Source organism: Lycorma delicatula, chromosome 1 (genome assembly GCF_047948215.1).
Source record: "Lycorma delicatula isolate Av1 chromosome 1, ASM4794821v1, whole genome shotgun sequence".
Lineage (NCBI taxonomy): Eukaryota > Metazoa > Arthropoda > Insecta > Hemiptera > Fulgoridae > Lycorma > Lycorma delicatula.
The window spans coordinates 239,150,701-239,176,565 of NC_134455.1; the positions used below are offsets into that span (position 1 = coordinate 239,150,701).

The following is a 25,865-nucleotide window of genomic DNA, read 5'->3' on the forward strand; positions in this document are numbered from 1 at the left end:
AGAACTGTATTTTTACTTTTCCCGAATTAAAACTAAATGAATCTGATGTTTTATAAACGTATTTTTCTTAATTAAGCAAAGTACATTTTTTAAAAAAAAAGATGGAATTTAAGTAAATTCGATAAATTCAAATAATTTAGGATGAAAAAGATAGAAATATTTGAAGAATAACTTAATATTTACAGTCAATTAGGCCCTTTTTAAGGCCGATTTATTTTACAGCCTATAATTTTATTGTAATTATAGAATTTTATTGGACCGTTGTTAAGGGCATTGTTATTTGTGGAGAACGATAACTTAATTTACCGTGGCTTTGTCTATTAAATCGGGAATTTATTTTTCATAAATTCTCCAGCAAAATTCCTTTCGACAACAAACAGAAATTTACAAAATGGTCTTAAGTATAATCCTTTTTTTATTTTATTACCTTATTTTACCAGTGATTACATGTCCAGGTCCGATTAAAATTACTTTTTACGCTTATTATTTCATAAGAAATGGATTAGTGAGACAAATTGAGGAGATCAATTTTTTAACGAGTGAAAAGTGCCGAGTCTGACCGGAATTCAAACCCAGGAGCTGCAATTCCACCAGAGGTATAGAGATTGTATTTACATCAGCCAAACCAAATGAAAATGAAAAACAGTTTTGTCTGCGAGGATAAGTTGAACGAGACGCTTATTTGTATTTATTACAAAGAACAATTTTTTTTTTACAATTTTTTTTTTTTTTCTTTGTATTTTTACAAAGAACAATTCAAATATATTTGAGTGTTTTTGACATTTATTTTACTAATAAAAAGGATTATTTTACTAGTAAAAATTAAATATTGTTTTTGTTGTATGCAATAAATTGTACTAGGGTATAAAAGAATAATTTGAATGAATGTTTTTTATTTTTAATTTATTTGGCTGTCTGATATATTGATTTTATATTTAAAATTAATAGCCGAACAAAACTATTAACCTAAATGGGTACAGAGAGCCGTATATTTTATAAAGTCGCATACTCTTACACGCATGATTTTTATTATCTGTAACAACTGTATAAGTATATGGTTATTGTTCTGTTGGCTGATAAGGTTTTAAAATAATGAAATCGTCAGTCTGTAATTATTGAAAAATTATTATTTTAAATAATTAATATTTTCTTAGATATTAATTTAGCATTTATAAGGATATCTGATTCCTAATGATTACAGGTTGCTATTCTTAGGTATTTTTTCAGATTTTTTTTATATGGGACTCCCTACTTAGGTTTGTTAGCGATCCCGCACTTTCTGCATTATATAAGCATTCGAGTCGAATGTCAGGCGGATCTTTGCGCTGATGGAGATGTATTTTTTTATTGTTGGTGTTTCGGATGAAGTGGAAAGCGAATACCAAGTTAAGTTTGTTTTAGTTAAAAAAGTGAAGAATAATTTCTTGTGTAGTACAGCTTTGTTTTGACGAAAATTGATGATACACTTTTGAAAAAAAAATTGTAAATTTCAAGGATTATCTTTCTGGTTACCTATTGCGGGAGTGATATTTAAAATATTAGTTATTTTCTCTACGAATAAAAACCGTTAGGTTAAATATGTAAATACACCGGCAACTTAATTACATCTAACAATTTGTAATTTTATTGTTTATATAAACTCATTTAATCACGGCTTATGGGCAAATTTTTGTAGTTTTACAACGCGGATGCTCTGTTCTACTAGAGTTTAATTATCTTAAATGAATGGTTACAATCATATTTCTAACGATGCTCTTTATTGTTTGCTATAAAAAAAACCAAGTTTATAATACGATTAAGAGAGTTTTATTTTGATTGTAATGTTTGCAGGAGTACCTTGTTTCAAGTTAATAATTCAAAATAATAATTTTGGGTTTCAATTTAAGTTTTGGCATAAATACAAGACATAAGTAACCTTACTTATGGGGTACGTTTTATGTATGTATATTTCATGAATAATAATAATTTTCTCAAATATTAATTTATTTTGTTTGGGAGAGCCATCAAAGTTTAATATTGAAGGATACAGAAGAGCCTAGCAGAACCCAGACACAACCGAGACGATTGAGTTTTTTTAATACTTTCAAAAATAAGAGTTGAAAAAGTACAGTTAGAAACCAAAATATTTCTATTTTCATAGTTTGATGGTGAAAAGTAAAATAAAATAATTCCAATTTTAATTATCTGAAAATCTTAAGTGGAGAAGGGTCCCTGCTTGCCTTTTGACATAGAAGTTTTTATCTGTCCTTGAAAAGTAGGTTTAAAAAAAATTAGATATTACAAAATTTCTTTTGTTTTCCAGATTAAGGAGCGTAAGGAAGGTATTAAACAAGTTTTATTATGTAGTTTTTACTGATCCCAAAGAAAAACAGCAGATTGAAAAAGAAAGAAGGAATTGAATATACTGTTTCAACTTCAAGTTAAAAGGAAGTGCAGGCCTTGGAAGGGAAAGGACAATTGAAGCTCTAGAATTGATGGGCGGGGGAGCTAGTACTCAGTGGGTAAAAAGGATTAATCCACTAAGACATCTAGGTTTTTTAAAGTATTTCCTGAAAACAGAACATATTTAAAAAAAATAATGGTTCAAATGTAATAATATTTCATTTTTTTTTTACGGAAGGGGATATGAGCATGAGAAATTTAGTGAGACAGAGGAGTCTATATATCATCTCTTATTTGATTGTTATCTTTTCACTATAAAAAAAAAAAATCAGTTCTAATATCAGAATTAGGATGTAAGTTAAAATTTAATAGAGAGGGGTAAGGAGGCTAAATGAGAATGGTCGGTGTTCTGGGAGGAAGGGATCAAAATTTCTGGAATACTTTGTTTTACACATTTCTTGAAGGTAAAATACGTTTAAAAGAAATAGTTCTAATATCGCAATAATTCATATTTTTTTTTATTTCAGAGGGTAGAAGGCATGACCACTTTAAAACACCAGGTCTGAACGTTTTTTTATCTAAATAATTTTTAATGGTAGAACACATTTTGAAGATCATTTTGAAGTTCAATGTTTTTTACTGTAGTAACCGAAGGGGTCGAGGCGTTAATCATATTTTTTCTAAGGTAGAATGAAGAATCTTTTAGGAAGTAGAATACTTTTGTTAAGAAAATATTTGAATAAGGTAGAATTTTAGATTTTTATGTAAATATTCTGAGGGGTAACGAGGGTGATACGGAAGTTTATAATCTTTACAAACTAATTATGATACGCTTCTATTTAAATATTTAATGGAGGTGTGATAAATAAATATTTTAAATCAGACTCTTTTTTAAGTATTAATTATTAATCTTATTACCATGAAAGGAACAAAATTGGAGGATGCAGTGAGAATTTTTATTTTCTGTATAGCGAATGATAGTCTAGGACTAATATTTAAAACAATGAAGGCATTTTTAATATAAATTTTGCTGTGTTTTAGATTACGCCGACAAACAAACAAAGGAATAAACGAGCATACGAACGAAAGTACAAACTCTGTCTTTTAAATAATAATATAGATTACGCCCTTGTTGAACGTATATTAACAAACAATTTTAACAAAATTAACAGTAACTAACAAAAGGTTAACGATGTCAACATAATGTTTACTTTATACTAATAAATTGGCTGTTAACTTAGGAAATGAAGTTCATCGGCCTTTTACATTTATTGAGCAAAAATGTTACTTTATAATTCGTTAAAACTTAATGAGGTTTGTCATCCTGTATTCCCCTAGCGGAAGCTCAGATTATGTTGTTCATTATATAGGAACACAGTTAATACTGAGAAAAACAAGTTAATAATACTTGCTTGTATATTTGCAAATTAAGGGGTTGAAGATTATTAGTATTTTTTTATTTGCATTAAAGGTCTATACAGGCTACTATTGAGTAATTCTTAGAAAGTAATCTTGTATTCTGCTTCAGCTACTATCGATTCATGTGCTAACACCACTAACGTCAAGAACGTATTTCTAATTCTACTACAAAAAAATATATATATATATATATATATATATATATATATATGAGTGTGTGTGTGTGTGAAACAGAAATATTTTTTATCAAACATCGATAGCGGAAGATTCAATTATTATGTTCCAAAAGAATAAAATAAAATTAGGAATTTTTCGAAATTCAATTTTTAACGGTGTAATATACTGATATTTTCTTATCTCGGTACGATTTTCTTAAAGGTCCAGAAAAAAATTAATAAAAAAAGAATCATCAAATTTCTGGGCCTACGAAAAAACAACACTCAGAAATCTTTCTTATCAGTCACGCTATACAAAATAAGCAAGCTTAAAAATTTTTGTATACTCAGATGCTACATAAAAAATAGTTCATGGAAATCCGAAACAAATTACATTATTAATAATGAATAACTTCTAGAAAATTGCTAATGACTTTCAACTCAGCTTACAGCTTGGGTAAAAACAAACGTGCATACAAATTTAACTGAAAAGTCTTATTTTTTCTATTTCTTTAAACCAATAATTAACAGGACGAATCTAAGGTATATTATGTTATTACAAAGTTAATACAGGTGTACTGGAACAGGACTCAAGTAATTAGTATTTTTTATACTTTCAGATTATTAACATAGAGAGACGGAACCGTATACCACTGAGACACATCGCCCCATGGTTGAACAATTTCCTCAAATGAATAGTTAAACAACTCGCATGTAAAGTATATTGGATAAGCTACATAGTATTTTCTTGCAAATAGAATCCCTATTGGTAATGTGGCAAGTATTAGGGCGAACACCTTATATAAATTTAGATTAATCATTAATACATTCTTTAATGATATTAAAGATGTATTAAACAATGTTCAACAGATGTTTTGTGGTTGGAAACAACATAGTCAATCCATTGTCCAATTTCTTTGATGAGTGAACAAGAAGCGTAATGGAATTAAACCGGCTAGAATGCCCCTTATCCGAAGCTGAAACAGGATGGATTTCTAAAAAAATTCTTCGCCATGTAAAAATACTCTAACTGAATAGTTTAAAGTAGCTTCAATTCACGAGTTACACTACCTAGTTACATTGGTGTACTCATGGTTATGATGTCCTGTGTTCAACGAGGCTATGAAACGCAGATTTCGTCTTCTATCTTGGTAGTAAAGGCTAATCAGAAAGTTTGGAAGCTGAGGAAGGAGATTGGCCAATTAGTTACTTCTTTAAGATCTGAAAATCCTAGCCGCGAGTTCGTGTTACTGCGGAATTTATAATTCAAGATTATAAGAGAACACAGGGCGCAGAAAAATGCCTTGGAGTGGAGATACTGGTTTTCCTAAAGCATAGTTTGGTGGTAGTATCCACAGGTTGTATTCTTCCAAGGATGGATGCTCCTCTGTTTGTGATAATTATCGGGCGTGGGTAACCAACTGATATTTGGGTTTCTCTCAAGATGTAGGATTAACCATAACTACGCCAGAGATGCCTTAGCATCAATTTTCAAGGAGAATGTAAGTAGTGACTTGTTTAACTTCTTTGCGGCTCTGTGATGACTTCGGGCCCCTAGATGAAGCCCTACAGAAAAATGGATGAAAACTAAAAGAAAATTGGATGATTGGAATAGAAAGCAACTATACGGAAGTTACACATTGTCTGTCATTGAAAAAATTATTATCATTGGCTGATTATTATCATTGGCTGATATTATTATCATTGGCATTATCCAATTATGATAATAATTTTTTTTTATTGACTCTGTTACTTCGTTTGCGCAATCGCAGTGTGGAAACTTGTGGGCTGAGACTGAGAGACTTACTTTCGCAGCTCAGGAAGGCCATCTACACATTAAACTACAGAACCTTATTGTGGAGGATCCAAATGCCATCTCGAATCTTTGTCGGTTATTTTTGGAAGGAGTAATGAGTCTACAGAACACATTATTGCACGAAGTCAGGCTTCGGGCCAAAGGAATATTCGTTACAGTAACGTGGCTAAGATAATTCATCAGGCGATGGCTCTGGGTTTGCGATTTCTGAGTAAATCCGTCTTCTATTATCGTATAAAGCGCTCTGCGATGTTGAGATTGATCAATGTAGTATCTATTACGATTGTAACGTACATACGGACGTTCAAGTGAAGCACAAGTCGTTTTGATGTTGTCTTTGCTAATAAGGAGCGAAAAGTAACGTGGCTTATTGACATTGTTCTTCTGTTTGTTTCTTATATAAAAAATAAGTAATGCCAAGTTCATATGAAGTATCTTGTTCGGAAGGTTTAGTGCAGGATGAGATAGTGGTAGTACAATGATTATTGGTGCTACAGGAAAGCTATCACATTCTTCCAAGAATTTATTAAGATCTATAAATTTAAAATCCCACCTGTTCATTACTATGTAGAAGGTAGTAATAAAGTTGGATACGAATTGCTATAGGAATATTTCTAGGAAGTACATAACGACTGGCCCTCACTGTGTGTTACTTGATTTAGCTGCGGAAAATACATAATCTATGTCATAGATACATGAAAGAATCGATCGACTAAAGTAAACAAAACTGTTTATGTAGTATATATTTTAATGTTGAAAGACTAAATCTTGCCTATGCAAGTCGGCCTGGAAGTTGTTAATTAGTTGGCTTAGGCCACGGAAAATAATAACAACAATTCCCCACGGGGGAGCGGGTGGTGAATAGGTAGAATACTCCCCTGGTGTTTCTCCTGCGTGTCGTATGAGGCGACTGAAAGGAGAGTAGCAGACTCTGGGAGATGCTTTACAGATATGTTTCTCTGTTAACAAACGTAATTACTACTTTGGTGATTGACGATATTTAGGAACATTTGTGCTTGTCCGACCATATGCGTGTTAGTTAAAAATTAGGTATAATATGGCTAGCATCCGATAGAATACAAAAAATTGATATAACATTATTATTAATTGATAACTTTCTAATATTTAGATGGTTTATAATTACTTAACTGTAACTATCGATGTAAAATGACAATCTGCCATCATTTAAACACAAAAAATTATAGATTCCAATTTTCAGATTATTTATGTCATAGATACATGAAAGAATCGATCGACTAAAGTAAACAAAACTGCTTATGTAGTATATAAACAGTTTAAACTTTATGTTTATCACGTTTAAACTTTGTGTTAAAGTATCTGAACCAAAACATTTAAAATTAACTATTAAGGTAACATTATGAGAAAATATTACTGAGCGATAATAAGATTATTTCCAAGGAGAGAGTAATATATTTGTATTATTATTGTGATTTAGTTTTGTAGTTTTATAAAACTGAGGAAAATTCATTCATTACAAAATTATATTATTTTACTGCAGTTTTTGTTTTACACGAAGAAAAAAAATTATATCAATATGTCAAATATTTTTATATTAAGAATATTAATACAAACTTTGTATCAGCTTTAGGTTCGTCGCATTATTGTTAATTATGAGACTAATACCGATTCTAATGTTAATCTGTTATAAAGTCTGTTGTTACAAATATATGCGGTTGATAATGTTAAAAGAAACTGCTGAAAATTCTGAACGATGTTCTTCAGCGTTGATTTATAGAATAGATAAAAGTTGTAATCTGATATAAATTATTTACTCATCTCTGTCACATTCGTTTTATCTTTGTCCATTTCAGTTTTTCTTCCCTTGAATGTGCGCGAGTTTAATCACGAGTGTGTATGTCTGTTGTCTCTGTGAGTATAAAAAGATCAGCTGAAAAACCTGTTGAACTCCATTTATACGTCTACAAGTATCATACGGGACTAGAACTGAATGCTGATGCGGATTTACTCAAAGAAGTACTTTGCTTCTATACAACTGTTAGAAACATAGAAGCGAGAGAATTTTAGGCTTTTTAAACCCTGTCGATTTTAAAAATAAATTACTAGCAGTAAAAAATATACTAAAAGCTAACTTCCTGTAAACGATTGAAGTGAAAAAGAAACTAATTAATATAATTTAGGGAAGGCTTATTTTGAAGAATTCATAAATTATAATTTTTATTGCAAATAAAGGTAAGTTAGTTAGTATAAATAATATTATTGGTGTTAGATACTTGTTATCTTTACAGTAGGAATTTGTATAAGGTTTATAAAATATCTGGATGGGATTCAGGTTGAGCTCACCAAAGGGGGATAAATACCGCCCTAAAATCAATAATATACATTTTTTATTGTTTGCATGAAAAATAATATACGGGTTTAATGTGAAAAATTTACATTTGCATTCTTTATATAAAAGATAAAAGAGTTTTGGCTGCAATCGAAATTTTACAAGTAAAACTTATATTTATTGTACGAGTTCGTGTTACAGCAAACAGAAATTAAATACAGTAATAACGTATGAGTGCATAACTTGTGCGTTATGTACTAACTAAATAGTACTATTTAAATACGATTTAACGTACAATTCGTAACTACCAATAATTTTAATATTCTGAAAGAAATTGGTTCATAGTCGTATATTGTAACTGCAAGCAGATTAGAATGTTGAAATATGCCGATTAACAATTTGGAGTTACATGTTTGGTTACGTGAATAGGCGTTGATTTACTTGCTGGAAATAATTTCATAGTGTTTTAAATCGAAATATATTCATTCTGAGAAGGGTTTATTATCCCTAAATTGTTATTTTAATCATAACGTATTTGCAAATAACTGGAGATCCATCTTACCTCAATTCAACTTTTCAAGGGGTAGAAACGGATAAGTTTTTTTTGGGATTAAAATAATATTAAAAAAATATATATAAAAAAGTAAGAAATATTTTTTTCTTATTTTCTTTTTTTAAAAAGGCCGATTTCTTCGGTCTTCTGTACTTATGAGACAAATGCTTTCTTTACCTAGTTTCAATTTTTTTTAGTTTATCCTACGCATCCTAAATGACAATTATTATTATTATAATTTTATTTATATAAATTATAATTCATAAATTTATAAAAATACTACTCATAGTTAGTGTACATAAATTGTTTTTAATAACTATTTTCATATGTATCCTTTTGACAAATTTGTTGCAATCAAAAGGAATTTTTTATGTATTGTCAAGAGATTAATTCTTCGTTTTATATTTATTTTCTCTTAAACGGTGGAAAAGGATAATAATGATTTTAATAATGGAAACGTGTAAAATTATCGACTGGATTAAATTAAGAAACTTAATTTCTTTCAATTAAGATAATATGAGTAGTGTAAATATTAAATTATTACCTTTGCTCCCAGCGCACAGTCAATTTTCTTTTCCTTTGACGTTTTTGAAGACGAATCTTTGGCTGCCGTGGTATTATACTTGATAAGGGTTGCAGGCTAGCGTAAAGACTGAGATGAGTATCCCTGTGTAGAGCCCTCACTTGGAGCTGGTACAGGCCTTGTCTCGGTTGAGATACGGCGAACGTTTGAGGTTCTCTACCGCTGTATTCTTTGAGTGGAGGTTCTGTGTATTTATTTGTGATGGCACTTTGATCTACTGTAACGTGTTATAACAAAAAAATCTTTAAAATAAATGGAAATCAAAAATATTTTTTCACAGAAACAGTATATAAATAAATGTAATGCACCGGATATTGCTGTCTACACATTTTTTCAGTGCCGGGTAAATAATATTGTAATCGTTAAAAAAAATTATTAAGATATAGATATTTATATGTATATTTTACCAAAAAAAAAACAAAAAAACAAACGGCTGGTTTCGTCCCCCAAATAAATAAATTGCAAAATTTCACAAAGCTTATGTTGTAGTAGTAGTACAAGATAAGCTTAGAATTGTAGAACAAAATCGGAATTACTTTCTGCTTATCTTCTGCTTTACCCCTGTTATGAAATCGTGATTTTAATTAACTTATGTTATTCTTTTTAAGCTAATACATTTCTGGTCTGTTATTCAGATATTATAAGGTAATTCATTTAAGAGGAGCCGCCTTACTTTGTATCGTCTGTCTAATGAAGTTTTAGAGCACTGGTAGTCAAGGCCACGGTTACACATTTAGCCGTGAATAACCGATTCCAATCAGTCGATACTTCGATTTGATAAAAGAAATCCTTTGTGCGTTTAATTTTTCTCATTTTCTGAAATGTTGTATACTATCCTACAGAGGATTGACGTAGCGGAGGGTTAACGGGTTATTCATACACGATCCATTAAGGAATTTTATTTTCCGAAAAATCTACCGATGATACGGTTCCACGAGTTGATGGAAAGTAAATTTTTATGGAATAAATTCCGTAACACAAGCGGTGGCTAATTACGCACTGAGATTTTAACCGTGAAATCAGACTGTAGATGATGTTCAGTTCTGAAAATTTATTCTAAAGAAGTCCGAGAAAAAATTATTTTATAACAGATAGGTTTGAGAGGTTCTTAAACATTTGAATTACTGTTACCGGGTTCTAAATAAATAATCGATAAAGAAAAACTACCTCAGTGACGATATTCCACTAAAATAAATATATTTTTGTTTCTGTAGTTACGCAAATAATCAAAAGTCTTAACTGCTGGTTCATGTACAGTCTCAAGAGAGGCACAAATATTATCTAAAGATCGGTAGGTATATCCTGTTTGTGGCACAATATTTTTAACGAGACATTGTCGGTTAAGTGTAATTTATTTTCAATTATTTATTTTTTTAAAATGAAAGTAAATACCGTGAAATATAAAAGATGAATTTAATTCAGTACGTTTATTTTATGTTCGCATACATCTAATAAACGTATAAAATTAAATAGTGGCGCTTTATATCTATTCTAATACCGGAGTATTATTAATTATTTCAATTTTCTGTAATGTAATAAAATATTAATATAAATAAAAAAAAGACTAAAGAATTTACAAAGTTTAAAAAAACATTATAACAATATTTTAGACCAAACTATTTAACAATCATATTAAACTTTCAAATTAATTTCATTGTAAATTAGTTGATTACATTTATTTAAAGAGTTAAATTGGTTTTTAAATTTATTTTGTGTGATGTATGTTTTTATTTAATTTTGTGAGATTTTTCCCTATGTCATAATTCCATTATATTATAACAAATGAATTACATTTAACGTAAAGCAGATAGAATCAACACGCTGCACTTCTTATTGAATAAAGTACACGTGTTAAAAACAGTGACTAATTCTACCTTTGTTATTCACATTTCTTGAGAAAAGAATGAGTCCATATTCCAAAATTGCTAACAATGAAATTGTTAGAGTTTTAGTAACAAAAAACTGATAAAATCTCAGCCAATTGTTAAAGCTGTCGTTTACTCATAAACCTTTTTAAGAAGTATTATACTAATTTCACTCACACGTAAGATAATTTGTTTTGATTTTTTTCCAGTGATCCCTATTCTTTTTTATGTAAACATTTTTTAACGTGTTTTTTTAAACCGTTCAGCGGGTTAGAATTACTTTAAAGTTATTTAAAGCAAAATTAGCTTTAAGTATATACAGTAAGTTTCGGTTACACTGACATCGGATGTAATAACATATTGGATATAGTGACCAAACACTTGTCTCTTGATCGGTTTGGTACGCTGTTAATACATAAATATAGTATGTATATTGCTTATAATTACATCGTTTATAGTGACATACCGGTTATTATGTCTTATTTTTTCTACTGCAATGCAACATTTCATCGTTTATAATGGACGGACGGAAGTGACTCGTCAGTAACGTAGTATGTCCACATTGTAGCTACAGAAATATTTTGACGGTTAAAATGAGTCACCTTTCCCTTTTTACTTGCATACGTACTACAGTTCTTGTTTTTCTTGTTTCTTCCTGTACCAGATTATTGTAAACTGAAGCGGTCGCATTCAGTTATTAAACTGAATGTCAGTTATTAATCTATTAATAACTGAATTTTAATAACTGACGTTCAGTTATTAATCTTTTAATAACTGAATGTATTATTAAAAGATTAATAACTGAATGTATTATCTTTTTAAACCGACGCCTGAAAGAACTCTTCGGTTTAAAGGCGATACGTATTCGGGGGGAAAATTATGAAAAGAAATACTAATAGCTAATAGTTACAAATATGTCTGGAACTGACAAAAAAACTTCCTATTGTAGGGGAAATAGCAAACACTGATGTTTTAAAATTTTGAAGTCGCTTCCTGTTATGTACGAAAGTAACAAAAAAGCTTGAATGACAAGTGATATCTTTACGTCTTGGTTACGAAAATGGGACCGTGAATTAAAGATTGAAAATATTACTGTTCATTGACAACTGTCCGGCTCATCCACACGTTGAAATTATTTCGTGTAAAACGCTATTGTTCTTACCACCGAAAACAACAGCAGTCTTATAGCACTTAGAGCAAGGCGTGATCAAGTCGTTAAAGTCCATTACAAAAACACCTAATTTTACAAACGATACAGGATTTAGATCAAAAAAAGGAAACACAAATAATTTTTTAGACGCTGTAATTATGTTAGAAAGATCATGGAATGAGGTTTCTCCGCCGACTGTAAAAAATTGCTTTCGACATGCATAATTTTTACCATATGCTGGCGAAGTTATTGACGTCACATGCTAAAAAGAATCTTTAGCGCAACGGGGCAATAGTCTACAAAACCAATCGTTGTCGAATGCATTGTTTGACGATTATCAAGAGGTTGACAAAGATTTAGAAACGCATGAAACTGTAACAAATGATGATGTAGTTGCTTCAGTACAAGCGGAAATAGACGGGGATGTAGGTAACGACAACGAAGGTAACGATAGCGATACGATGAAGACATCAACCCGCCAAATCTTCAACAAGTTTTAGCGGCAATGAAAACCGTTTGCCGATTTCTCAGTTTTACAGAAATTGCTAATGAAGAAACAAAGAGTGTTTGTTTTTACTTAGAAAAGAACCTTCAAAAACTGTATTACAACACGAAATGTTCGAAACAAAGCAAAATAACCGACTTTTTGCAGAAAAAGTAATTTTTACAATTTTTCTCTTACTTCTTTTAGTCTACCGTATTTGTATTTATTATTGCATATTTTTGTTTTTGTTTTAATATTATTTTATTACGGAAATAAATTATTGTTATTATTTTACTGTATTACAATACCCGTGAAGATGGCATATTTAAGTAGTACTAAGCTACCTAAACATCGGTTATAATGACCTGAAATCGTCGGTTCCTTGGAGGCTACTATAAACGATATTTACTGTATATATATATTTTTTTTTTTTAACAATAAAATAACGAATTTTACCAAAGAAAAATGTTCAAACATATGTATTTTAACATACCTTTTAAATATCTTTTGAAATTGTTGAAAAAGATTTTGTTAAACCATAATCTGATAAATAAATGACAGTTTCTTTGATCAAACTCTTATTTTGTCTCATTTGGACATATTCTGTAAAATATTTACAATTAGAAGAAATTTTGGAACAGAAAATATATATTTTTTTTACTCAAAATTTGTAAATTTTTTATGCTTGAATATTTTTTTATAAAGAGTAATATGACCGTCCATTAACAATGTTTTATTTATTATTCCTCGAAAAAGTAAAAAAAAATTCACAGCTGGAAGAGTAATTAGCCGTTAGACCTGTAACGTAAAATATTTACCATTTATCTTATCTAACTTAGGCTAAAAAATTGCAATTGCTAATTAAATTATTTAATCGCAAATTATGCATTCTAATTATTTGTTTTAATTGCAAATTACGCGTATCTGTAAATGGATATTAAATTTCAAATTTTCAGATTAAATAGTTCGCTGCAATATTGTGGTTTAATAGACACTGGACTGTTATCATAAGGTTCCAACAAGTTCTTAAATACTTAAAATCATCACCATGTATGAATGTAATGCAGCATATGACTTTTGTTAACGTAATTTGTATTACGAAAATGTAAATTTAATTTTCTTAATTCTTTTTGCTGCAGTTTAATACTGTTACCATATAACAATGAAACTTATAAAAATATAAATACTCGTAATATAATTATGTAATACAGAATATGTTTTTTATTTCCAGTCTTTTTCTATTGGTCTCTTTTTGAGAGCTTTTTTTATTTTGATTTTAATTCTTCTCAGCTCTTATCGTAAAATTATGTATTAATAAAGATGAAGTTATCTTCTTTGTCTACATAGCTGTTTTGTGTTTTATAAATAGGTAGAATCTGGAAATTTCTTGTAAAAATGTTGTTTTTTAAATGATCTTAAAAAAGTTTCGACTTCATTGTTTGATATTTTAAATTACGATTTGTCTAATTTTTATGTCAAGTAAAATATAGCAATATCTTCAACCGTTAGAAATTGCATGTGTGCTGTTATAAAATCTATCGATTTGAAATCATAAAATTATTCTCTGAAAATAATATCTTTGTAATTCATTCACATTAATATTACATATTATCATAAATATTACATTAATCTGAGGTATCCTTTAGAAAGTTAAATCTAAATATTCTGTTTGATTTATTATAGTTATCAGATCAGATGAAATTTGAGGAATGACAAGGATTTACTTAAAAACTGATTGTTATGATCTTGCTGCTGAATTATTTGGTCGTCCGGCTATGCAATACGTCTCTCTGTACGTGGTCGAATTTTTTTTTATCTACTAACTCTCTCACAGCTGACCGGTGTAAAATCTGTATTATTCAATTCAGGCTCGTCTGATGCAGTTTATTCTACCTAATTTACTTCCAGCAAATAAAACTTACTTACTTCTATCGTCGATCAGTCTCGTAACTCGTTTACCATTGACATTCTGCTGCCAAAGATTTGGATCATAAATTCTATTTTTTATTTTATTTCTGTGGTGCTATACTATCTTGTTAGAAAGGTATGTAATTTTTTCATGAAAACTTGAGACAGAATAAATTTTATTTTACTAAAATTAGCTTTTAACGATGAAAACTATTTAAGGTAGCCTCGTGCAAACATTTGTTATTACACTCCATTAAAACATTTTAAAAGATTTATGGTTTCATTTTTAGCCAACTCATTTGACTAATTAATTTTTAAAAGCAAAGTTTTAGAGAATTTATGTTTCTTTTTGTATTGTTAGCCGTAAATTTTTATTAATTATAATATACACCGTAATTAAAACAATAATTTAATTTAAATCAATCTAGACCTTTACTTAATAAGTCTAAATTATTATTTTTTAAATGTATTTACTAAAACATAGAATTAATTTTTCAGTGTCATTTAATTTTTAGTACCAAAGAATTTACTATACTATTTTTAGCAATTTATTGTCATTGCTGGGTTGTTTGACATAAAGCGTTTTATGGTGGAATATGTGTGTTATTTTGTGTTACACCTACAACAGAACGATGATTATGTTAGTTGCAAAGAAGAAATGTGATTTCAAAAGTAAATTTTTTTTTATAGATGCGTTATATATCCGAATTAAAATACTTTGATATATTTTTAACTTACTTTTCGTTAATTTCTTCTCCAACATTCTGAATTATTCAGTATCTATTAAGTAATAGTATGAATAGTATGAACAGTTTGGGCCCGAAAGTCCTTTCCTTCCAAACTTTGATCCTGTGTGGACTTTTTACAAGAAATATTTTTAATGTAATTTCTCTAAAATTAGATTTATAATTCGTTGTTGGATAGATAAGGTATTAGTCTGGTCTAATAACTGTCAGTTTACTGTAATACCGTTAATGTATAAACATTTATTTATTCCTTACACTCATATGTTTATTATTAACTTATTGTGTTTTCATATAATCTCTTATCTTATATAAGATTGAATGTATTACGATCAAATAAATAGATCTGTGGAATTTCATGAATAGAAATAGTAGATAAAGTTGATGAAAATCTCTTTATTGAAATGAGGTGGTGAAATTTTAGTGTTGAAAAATTATTTCTTATGTGACTGAAATTAAATTTATTTAGAATAAATGAAAATATGCGCTATGAAGATAACAATAAAACCAATTTATTTTAAAAGATTTGTTTTAAAAATTGAAGAGGTAAAAGAATAATACTTATCAACTTAATGTGTTTTTTTTAAATTAAATACGACTGTTTTGTATGACGTGTAGGATTTCACACATTTTTTTAGCAATAAAAGTATTATAAAACATTTATTACCTTCTCACCTCATGAAATCTTGTTAGAAAACCAAAACTCGCTAACAAAACTCGTCAGTTAAAATATAAAAATGGAAAGTCGCGTAAAAAAATGATAAAACTGATGCTTTTTCTGACTTTTGGCATTTGTCTGTGAAAAATGGTAGTTTATTCGCCGATAGTTGGTAACTAAAATTTTCCCGCTTCATTTTCTTTCAGTTATCATTCTCTTTCAGTTAGATGAGCGCAGAAAACAAGAATATTTTCAGATTTTTCAATTGGGTTCCTGAAACGGGGTTTAAAATGTCCATATTTCTTAAAATTCAAGCTTATTGAACGTTCTACTTTTCGAATAATATAATTTTAGTTAATACAAATTAAGGAGCTACAAAGTAGTTCATAGAAATGAAAAGTAAAGATTTTACATTAAAAAAACTTTTAAGCTGTGTACTGAACACAAATTTCATAATTAAAAGAAATTAATTTACCTTAAGGTAGAAATAATATTTTTTTCACCTTCTACTTACGCAAAATGCTCTATTTTTTCACTCGCAACAGTTTTTGTAAAAAAACTGTGTTGGATTTTCACCCTAATAGATATTCTGAGTGAACTTTCTCTTACAGTCCTTTGTTTCTCTTTTTTCATTATTTAATAATTTGTCACCCGTGATAATGTTGATTACGACTCCATTCCCATTACATATCTTATTACAATACTATATTCACAATATATTTTGTCGATATTTGACATAATATGATCAAAAAGCAAAGAAACATAAATTCATCTCAGGGCTTTGTTTGTATTACTCACTGATTTTTAGACTTGTTCGATAATTGCGTGATTTTTTTCAGTAACCAAACTAATAATTTTGTAAAGTTTAGGTATTTTAGTTAAGATCGGAATCTTTTGAGTAAGAATATTTTAAAAATAATTTAGACATCACTGGTAGTAGGTTGATGGATCTATACGAAGAGATTTCATTTAAAGGTTTGCCAAGATTAGGACATTTATAACTTCAGCCACTTGCCAATGATGAAGAATGTATTTATTCAGCCCTATAAAAGGCATTAAATATGATTTTACCATTCGATACAATTCATCAGCAAGTATTTCGTAGTATTAAGTCGTAATGAGGTAATTTTTAAGAATTAAGGTTTTTTATGTTTTTTAGCTTATTGAATGTAAATTGATGAATAGCGGTGGTGATCTATAAAATTGTATATCTAAATATTCTCTGATTTCATTTTCCTGTTGAGTAGACACAGATAGATACGGCATAATGATGATTGTTTGCTGGGTGACAATCGCCTTTGCTTTGTCTTCACTAAATTATGATTTCATTCTTGTTTTTCGTCTCTTCTTTCGGATTTTTCCTTTTGGATGTATTATCATGTCCATGGTTTCTTCATCTTACAAAATGTCAATTATAATAATATCAGAGTCTAAGATGCAGCATCCAGCCCTGCAGTAACATCCGCGGTCAACGGGAATTTCCATACTTTTAGTAGATTAGCAAAAGAATTGGCTAAAACAATATAATATGACTTTCTTTTTAGTTTTTTAAATATAGCGTGAGCCAAGAAGAATTATAATCGTACTTAAATGATCTGTATAAAAAGTCGTACAAGAAAATACAAATACCGGAAAAATTTAGGGTATTTTTGATAATTAAAAAAAAAAATTAGGGTAAAACAGATAAATTAAATTCATTTATTAGCCTTGGTTTTATTATAAGGAAAGAAAGAAGTCATTGTGAACCGGTATTTATTCTTTAAACACCAAATTTAAATATTTACAACAAAATTGAGTTGAGGTGAAAAATTTCAATTTTGTTGCACATTAACATGTCAGTTTCGATAGAGTAATATTTAATACTGATAAATGGGAAATGTATTTCAAAAGTTTAATGAATTAAAAGATTTAAAAATCATCCTGTGCGTTTTCTTAATGAATGAACTTCGAAAGAGAACTGATCACCTTTGCACTTATTTATTTATTTTTTCATTTACAACTTAATTGATTACAAGCTTCCAGCACATAAATTTATTTCAAAGTAGATTTATTTCAACATTTACATATGTATGTATAAATATCTCATTGAAAACGTGATGTCGTTTGAATCCTTACAACATTATTAATTTTAATATGGTACTTTTGAAATAAATCTAAGTGCTGGGAGCTTGTAATTAAGTTGTAAATAAAAAAAAATACAAAGGTGCTCAGTTCTTTTTCGAAATACAGTCACTATTTAAGTGTACTGGTTCATTATGTAGACTCAATTGTGACCTCAAAGTATACTCTTGCTTTAATTTTAAGTTCCCCTCCATTTCTTGAATATTTGGTACTACTTTAATAATTTTAATAAAATTAAAATAAATTATTTCTACTGTTGCAGTAAATGTTGAAAAAGGAAACCGAGACTACAAATGCTCCATTTATCTTATTCATTTGTTAAATTTTACCGTCAAAAATTGTCACAACCGATTCGATTTTCTATATGAATCACTGTTGATACACTATACAGTTTAGGGCAGCTTATCCTTTTTACGCCAGCTGTTTGAAAACTAATATTATCATTTTTATCGTAGTGAACACATTGCACTGTTAAAAATACTATTAAACATACCTTTAAAATAGAGATTCTTTTCGTTCGTACGACATTTTTTCTACAGATTCATTGTTATTTATTTGCTTATTTTCTCCTGTATTCTCATAACCGATGTTTTAAAATAGTTATTCAACAATTTAATTAAGCAAATTAATTATACAACACAAATTAAAAATTATCATTATGTATAAATCATTTTCATACGATTACATAACTGCTCTCGTTTATTGCTAGTGAATGAGATTTAGAGAAAGTGTAAAGTATCGATTTCTGGTATGTGAATCTCAAGCGCAGAGGGCGTATAATCAGCTTTATTGTAACAACTTACTGAAGTCCTTTCTTTCTCTCTCAAAATGCAAATATTTTTGACTGAAACAATTTAAAAATATTAAGGACAATATCCGTTCAAAAGATTCTATTTCTACTTTAATATAAATCAAAATTCGATGGTTAATATTTGGATAAAAGTTTATTGAAATGTAGAAGATGAGTAGAATAAAGGAGAGGCGGATTTAAAAAAAATATTTCTCCTTTTGTTGTTTTATAAATGGTGAAAGTTGGTATTCTACAGAAAACTACAAAAAAATGTTTCATATATCTTTTCACATTAGTAGTAATTAAACTGAATATGATAAAGTAATCTGTTCTGATTAGAAATAATTGATTAGACATATGTGTGTGTCCGAATTTTAAGTTCTATTTCACTAAAATTGAAGTCGTGGATTAATTATAAAAGATTTCTTTTTTGTGTATTTTTTGATTACGCGGATCGGCCAAACGATTAGGGATCGTTGTACTCTAGCTCTTTTTACAACCGAGTACACTAATATCCCGGGGTTAACTGATTAGAATTATTTCCCTTTTGATATTTTAAAAAGTTAAATTTAAACATTTATTGCATTTAAAATCGTATAAAATAACTACTTACATTTTCCCGTGTCATTTTGATGACGGTATACCAAAGTCCAGAATACCTCCGAACCACAAGGAGTAACAATGAATGAGAGCATGTTCGTTGTACCTTGGAGAAGAAAAAAGAACCTAGAAAATATCAATAAGAAATGGGTTTAAAAATTTCTCATAAACAAAATGTTTATTCGCTTCTGTTTTTCTTTAAAACCGGAAGTAACATAATCATTAACATATAATATTTATATTAATATAACTATATTTAGTATAGTACATCATTTTCAAAAACTATATTATCAGTATGCTATTTTTATCGTTACGATCTGCTATGCTGCTGCAGGAGCGAAGTAGGCTACATATGTAGATACAAATATAAGTAAGGTGCAATTATTTCTTGAATTTAAAAGACTCTGTTACCGATCACATACATTGATTGTCAACAAATTTTAATCTTTATGCTTTACCTGAATCTGATTCCCTAAAAAGCGTTTAAAGAAGGAACTTTTCTTAAGTTTTTCTATATACAGACTGATAAGTATGGAAACGGTTTCATATTTCAAAAATGAGGGATACTGAGAGGTAGAAACAAGTACGGTTCTAGATAGTTACAAAATTACTACTTTACTGTGCGATTGAAATTTTTAACCGCTATATTGAATCAATTTTTTAAATTAGAAGATGTGCATGTGATATACATGATCTTAATGTAAATGTTTATGAGAAAAACATTGGCATAAATCGGTTCTCGATAAATGCGTTCGTTTTCGAGTTATAAGCAATCATAGTAGCAAAAACGGTAATATAGCGGTAGTAGTAAATGAGGTAAAACGTTCCGTAGAAACTTTTTTCGTATTACTTTCAGAATTACATCCATAACAAATTTTAAACAATTAATGTTGGAATAATGGCTCAAACACTAATAATAACAGCCTTCATAGTAATCAATAATAAAATATAAACAAAATATAAAACATAATAATAATAATAATTTTTATTTATTTATTGAGTCGTATCACAATCATGATAGATTTCCTGTAAGTTTTTTTGAGGAATTACATAAAAAGCTATTTCCACTTAATTTATAGTATTAATTATAATACAGTATTTTATAATATATTAAATAGTTTTTACACAATTATTAGAATAAAATTTGTCTTACGTTGTAAAAATTATGTCTTTACAAAGAAAATTAATTAAATGCCTATTAAATGTCTAAAATGAACATGAATACAATAAACTAATTTCGCATTCAAATCAAAACTCAATATTCTGAGATGGTACAAAGATTTTAGTGAAGAGAGATCCTTTTACTAAGATATGCAGCAAACGTATGGGCTTTTCCTGCCCATATAAATCACAAACTTTTTACGAATCATTGTATGGCTGCATTATACGAACGTCATGCTACCAAGGATCATCGAAAACAAGATGAAGCCTTTCAGCAGTAAAGAAGCTATTAAGCCAAAGATAGTAGTACAGCCTGCTGAAGATAAATCTCCGAAAGTTGCTCTTGTTCAGAAGAAAACGGAAGCTAAAGCAGAATGCCAAGTCCGTCTCAGCGAGATCCTTGATGATAAGAAAAAGGTGATACCTACAGAGTCTGTTATGGAGGCTCCCAAGTCTCCTTCAACTGAGGTGGCCTCTAAACCCCAGAGGCTACAAAAAATCACACAGGGGGGGCGAGTGTCCCCCCCCTCCACGGGTGGTGACTGGTGCGATCCCCGTGTCCGGGGTCGGCCAGGTTGCCGCCTCTCAATCGGCGCCTGAAACCAGCGCCGATCCATGTCCGTCGTCGTCGGCGGCTTCGGTTGTCTCCGATTCGGAGACCGGAAGCTATACGGGCGACGACGTCCTCTGCGAGCACGAAGCTGTTCGCAGTATGGAAAAAAAGAGGAAAAAAGATTGGCCGAAAGGAAAACCAAGGCCATAATTTAATTTAAAATCAGCAAGTCGATTGTACAATGGAACATCAATAGATGTTTTTCAAACATCCATGAGCTCCAACGCTTGGTACATGATGTAGACTCGATTTGTATGTCTGCAAGAAACACATTTCAGCCGAAATGAAAATTTGTAATTAAGAGGATACGATATATTTCGGCGAGATCAACCGCCAAATGTAAGAGTTAGAGGTGGAGTAGCCATATTAACATCGACTAGAGCTACCGCCGAAGCCGTTAATCTAAATACAAACCTGCAAGTGGTCGCCTTTAGAATGAAGCGTCGCTTCAGGTCACTGTTTGCAGCATATACTTGCCGAATTTTGATTGGAAGGAGGATGACATAGCACGATTAATTTTTGAGCTTCCCCCACCTATTTTACTGGTGGGTGATTTTAATGTTCATAATTCTCTTTGGGGATCGGATCGAGTAGATCCTCGCGGAAGAAAAATTGGAAAGGTTCCTGATGAATTCTGAACTTATTCTCTTAAACGATGGGTCAGGAACCTTTTTCAATGCCAGAGATGGATCGACGTCCTGTATAGATCCAGCACTCATAAGCGGATCGATAGCACCGAGATACACCTTCCATGTTTTAGACGATTTTCATGGAAGTGATCATTTCCCGGTGCAAATTGCAACTGATGTTACCATGAAAATATACCCTATCTCTAAAAGATGGTTGTTTGATAGGCAGATTGGACGAGCATCACGGCTAAGACAATACTCCCCGAAACAACTCGAGTTATCGGGGACGATGTCGACGCCATAACAAATGCAATAATTCAGTCGGCGTCGAGATATATTCCCAAAACATCTGGGAAACTTACAAAGAACCCGTTCCATGGTGGAACGATGAAATAAGTGAAGCTATAAAAAGAAAGAAAAGGGCGTATAACGCCTTTAAGAAACGTCCTACCACAGAGAATCTTATTGCCTTTAAAAAATACAGGGCGTATGCAAAACGTCTCATGATAGACTCGAAGAAACGATCCTGGCAACAATACGTGTCATCCATTGACAGAAGTACTATTGCATCAGACGTTTGGAGGAAAGTGAAGGAGATTTGTGGGCGTAAAAATTTTGCTCCCATAACTAGCCTTCAAGATGAAGATGAATTTAAAGACACTCCAAACGAAATTGCAGAGCTATTATCCAATCACTTCGAGAAGGCTAGGAAAACGGTCAACTACGAAGAAGATTTTCGGACAAAAAAAGAAGAACTTGAAGGTCTACTGAACTTCAGAACTGAGTATAATTACTCATACAATGTACCATTTAAAATGGAAGAATTCGTGAAAGCGTTGAAGAAAGCAGGCAACACAGCTGCAGGTCCGGATGAAATCCATTATAATATGATCAGGCTGCTGAATACCACTGCAAAATGCAGATTATTAGAACTGTATAATCAAATATGGCGAGATGGAATGTACCCGCAGAAGTGGAAAAAAACTCATGTTGTTCCAGTACCGAAGAAAAATCAAAATCTAACAAATCCCAATAGCTATCGTCCTATTTCTTTGACGTGCGCTATGGGAAAAATACTCGAAAAAATGATTAATAATCGACTCGTTTGGGTTTTAGAAAAAGAAAACCTGATATCATCATATCAAGCAGGTTTTCGGCAATACCATTCTACCACAGATCAAATGATCAACGTAGAGAATATTATATACAACAGCTTTATCACAAGGAAGCATTGTGTCGGAGTCTTCTTCGATCTGCAGAAGGCTTTTGATATGACCTGGCGTCATGGAGTAATGCTCCAGATACATGAGTGGGGCAGGGCATTCGTGGCAATCTTCCAGTCTTACTCAGCAACTATACGAATGACCGTACTGACGCGAAAGTACGCGTCAACAATGAATATTCATCTGTAAGAATCTTGGAAAATGGCATACCACAAGGTTCGCCGTTGAGCGGTACCTTGTTTACCATCGCCATTAATAAATTGATATTAGCCATTCCAGTAGAAATCAGCAAAAGCGTCTATGTTGATGATTTGGCAATTGTGTATGCCAGCAATAAGACAGCTATGGTAAAATGCAAATTACAACGGGCGATTGACGCTCTAAACGAAATTGCGAGGAATAATGAATTCCAATTTTCACCAGAAAAAAACGTGTTGTGTATACTTCTGTAGGAAGAGAAATCCTCACCAAAGTCCTACGTTGACAATTGGCAATAATCCAATACAATATAAGTGCAATGCGAGATTTTTAGGACTAGTATTGGATAAATCCCTTACGTGGAGATTACATATACAGGACTTCAGTGATAAATGCAAAAAACCCCTAAACATTATAAAATGTTTATCGAACATTAATTGGGGCTCAGATAAAGAGATATTATTGAGATTGTATAAAGCATTGGTTCAATCGAAACTAGACTACGGATGTATTGTATTTGCATCTGCTAGGAAATCGCATTTAAGAAAGTTAGACATAATTCATAATAGCGGAATAAGATATGCGACAGGCGCTTTCCGCACAAGTCCGGCGACTAGTCTAATGTCCGAAGCCGGAATAATGCCACTACATTATAGAAGAGAAATCCTTTTGTTAAGATATGCAGTAAACGTATGGGCTTTTTCTGCGCATATAAATAACAAACTTTTTAAAAAGCATCCTATGGTTGCATTATACGAACATCGTGCTACCTATACCAGACCAGCCGGAATGAGGTACCACAAATTAAGAAGAAAACACGAAATTGCTATTCCAGAGACACTAGCAATTTCTACGAGAGAAATACCGCCATGGCTCTTACCAGCGGTAAATACAAGGTTGGATCTCTCTCAGGGAGAAATAAAAAAGAAGTCAGCAGTGATCATCCAACAGGAACTTTTTGCAACCGTCGGTAACTACGAACATATTAGAATTTATACTGTCGGTTCTAAAACCGAACATGGTGTTGGATGCTCCATATATGTAAATGGAGAAGCCCACTTTTGGAAACTGTCAGATACGGCCTGTGTCTATACGGCAGAACTTACTGCCATACAGCAAGCTCTTCGCTACACAGAACACTATTGCGAAGAGAGAGTGCTAATATGTTCCGATTCTTTAAGTGCACTTGTTGCAATTCGGAACAAGAACACTAAGGATGTCCTAATTGCAAACATCCTGTCCATTTTATACGTTTTAAATCAACGAGGACAGCGGTGCATATTTGTATGGATTCCAGGGCATGCTGGTATTACAGGTAATGAAAGCGCAGACGAAGCTGCCAGAAAGGCAACAGTCTGCGATGATTTGGATGCATTTCCTGTAAGAGTGGAAGATGTTAAAAATTGTCTAACTAACGTAGTAAAAAACAAGTGGAATACTGAATGGAGGAGTTTAAATACAAAATTAAACTCAGTAAAATTTCTCCACATAAATGGAAAAGAGACGTGAAGTTGACTCGCCGAGAACAAGTAGCTGTGACCAGACTTAGAATCGGTCACACGCGATTAACAAATTCATATTTGTTAACCGGCGATGAGAGACCAATGTGCGGTGTTTGCAATAAAACACTTACAATTAAGCATCTAATATAAGAGGGTACAATATATGAGGACCTCAGAAAGAGGTTCCGTCTAAGAAATGATATTACTGCTGATTTAGCTAATGCAAATGATAGAAAAATAGTTGCATATATACACGCTAATGTACTTCTTAAAAGTCTATAAAAATGGAAATGTTAAAGCTGTGTTAAAGAGTCTCTAAGAGGAAGTTTCATCCATATATGGAAGTCTCGAAGCGCGGTACGTATAGTGACGGGAGGTAGCCCTCTTGCCTAGGCCACCCTGGCTTGTCTGCATTCAAGAGCAGTGAGTCGGGGTGTGTCCAATGATGGCATGGGGGACCCTCAAGGGTGGACTGAGGGCGCGAGGCTATGGGTGGGCGCAATGCATGCCTGTAGCCTGTTTATATGGAGAGTGAACTGCCACGGCATCCTGGCGCGACTGATATTCTGCTTAACGGCGGTTCTGGTCGCCCCGAGGGTGCTAAAATTAACAAATAATCGAGACAGGTAGAAGAAGATAATGGTATTGATAACTTGTATTTTTAATTTCATGGTTTTTTGAGAACCTTATCTCAAATTTTAATATCGGGGCCCTTTACACCCCGTAAGTGTTGTGCTTGTCTTTGTTATTTGTGTTTTAATGTTCTGTGTAGTTTGTGCTTTTTAATAAAATTTAAGGGCCCTTTACACCTTTACATATGACGATCCTGATGGTGATATTAATTTCTTTTAAAGAATGTGACGAGGGCTAATGACCCTAGCAGTCGATGCCCGTAAAAATTCAAGAAAAAAAATTAATAATAATAATAATAATGCCCTGAGGTAGGTAATCCCCACGTCCGGAACACATCTACGTTCTACGTCCAGGGCGGTAACAGCTGTACT

The 25,865-nt window shown here is 31.2% G+C and overlaps 1 protein-coding gene across 2 annotated transcripts in view; it reads right to left on the reverse strand.

The window, feature by feature from the left end:
- nord (neuron derived neurotrophic factor nord) overlaps positions 1-25,865 on the reverse strand; it is a 157,796-nt gene that overhangs the window by 31,608 nt on the left and 100,323 nt on the right. For both annotated transcript variants that reach the window (XM_075374707.1, XM_075374700.1), the window contains exons 3-4: positions 19,549-19,661; positions 9,178-9,433 (exon numbers count right to left, since the gene is read on the reverse strand). In XM_075374707.1, the coding sequence (XP_075230822.1) occupies positions 9,178-9,433; positions 19,549-19,661 (369 nt within the window). The remainder of the gene's footprint in view (positions 1-9,177; positions 9,434-19,548; positions 19,662-25,865) is intronic.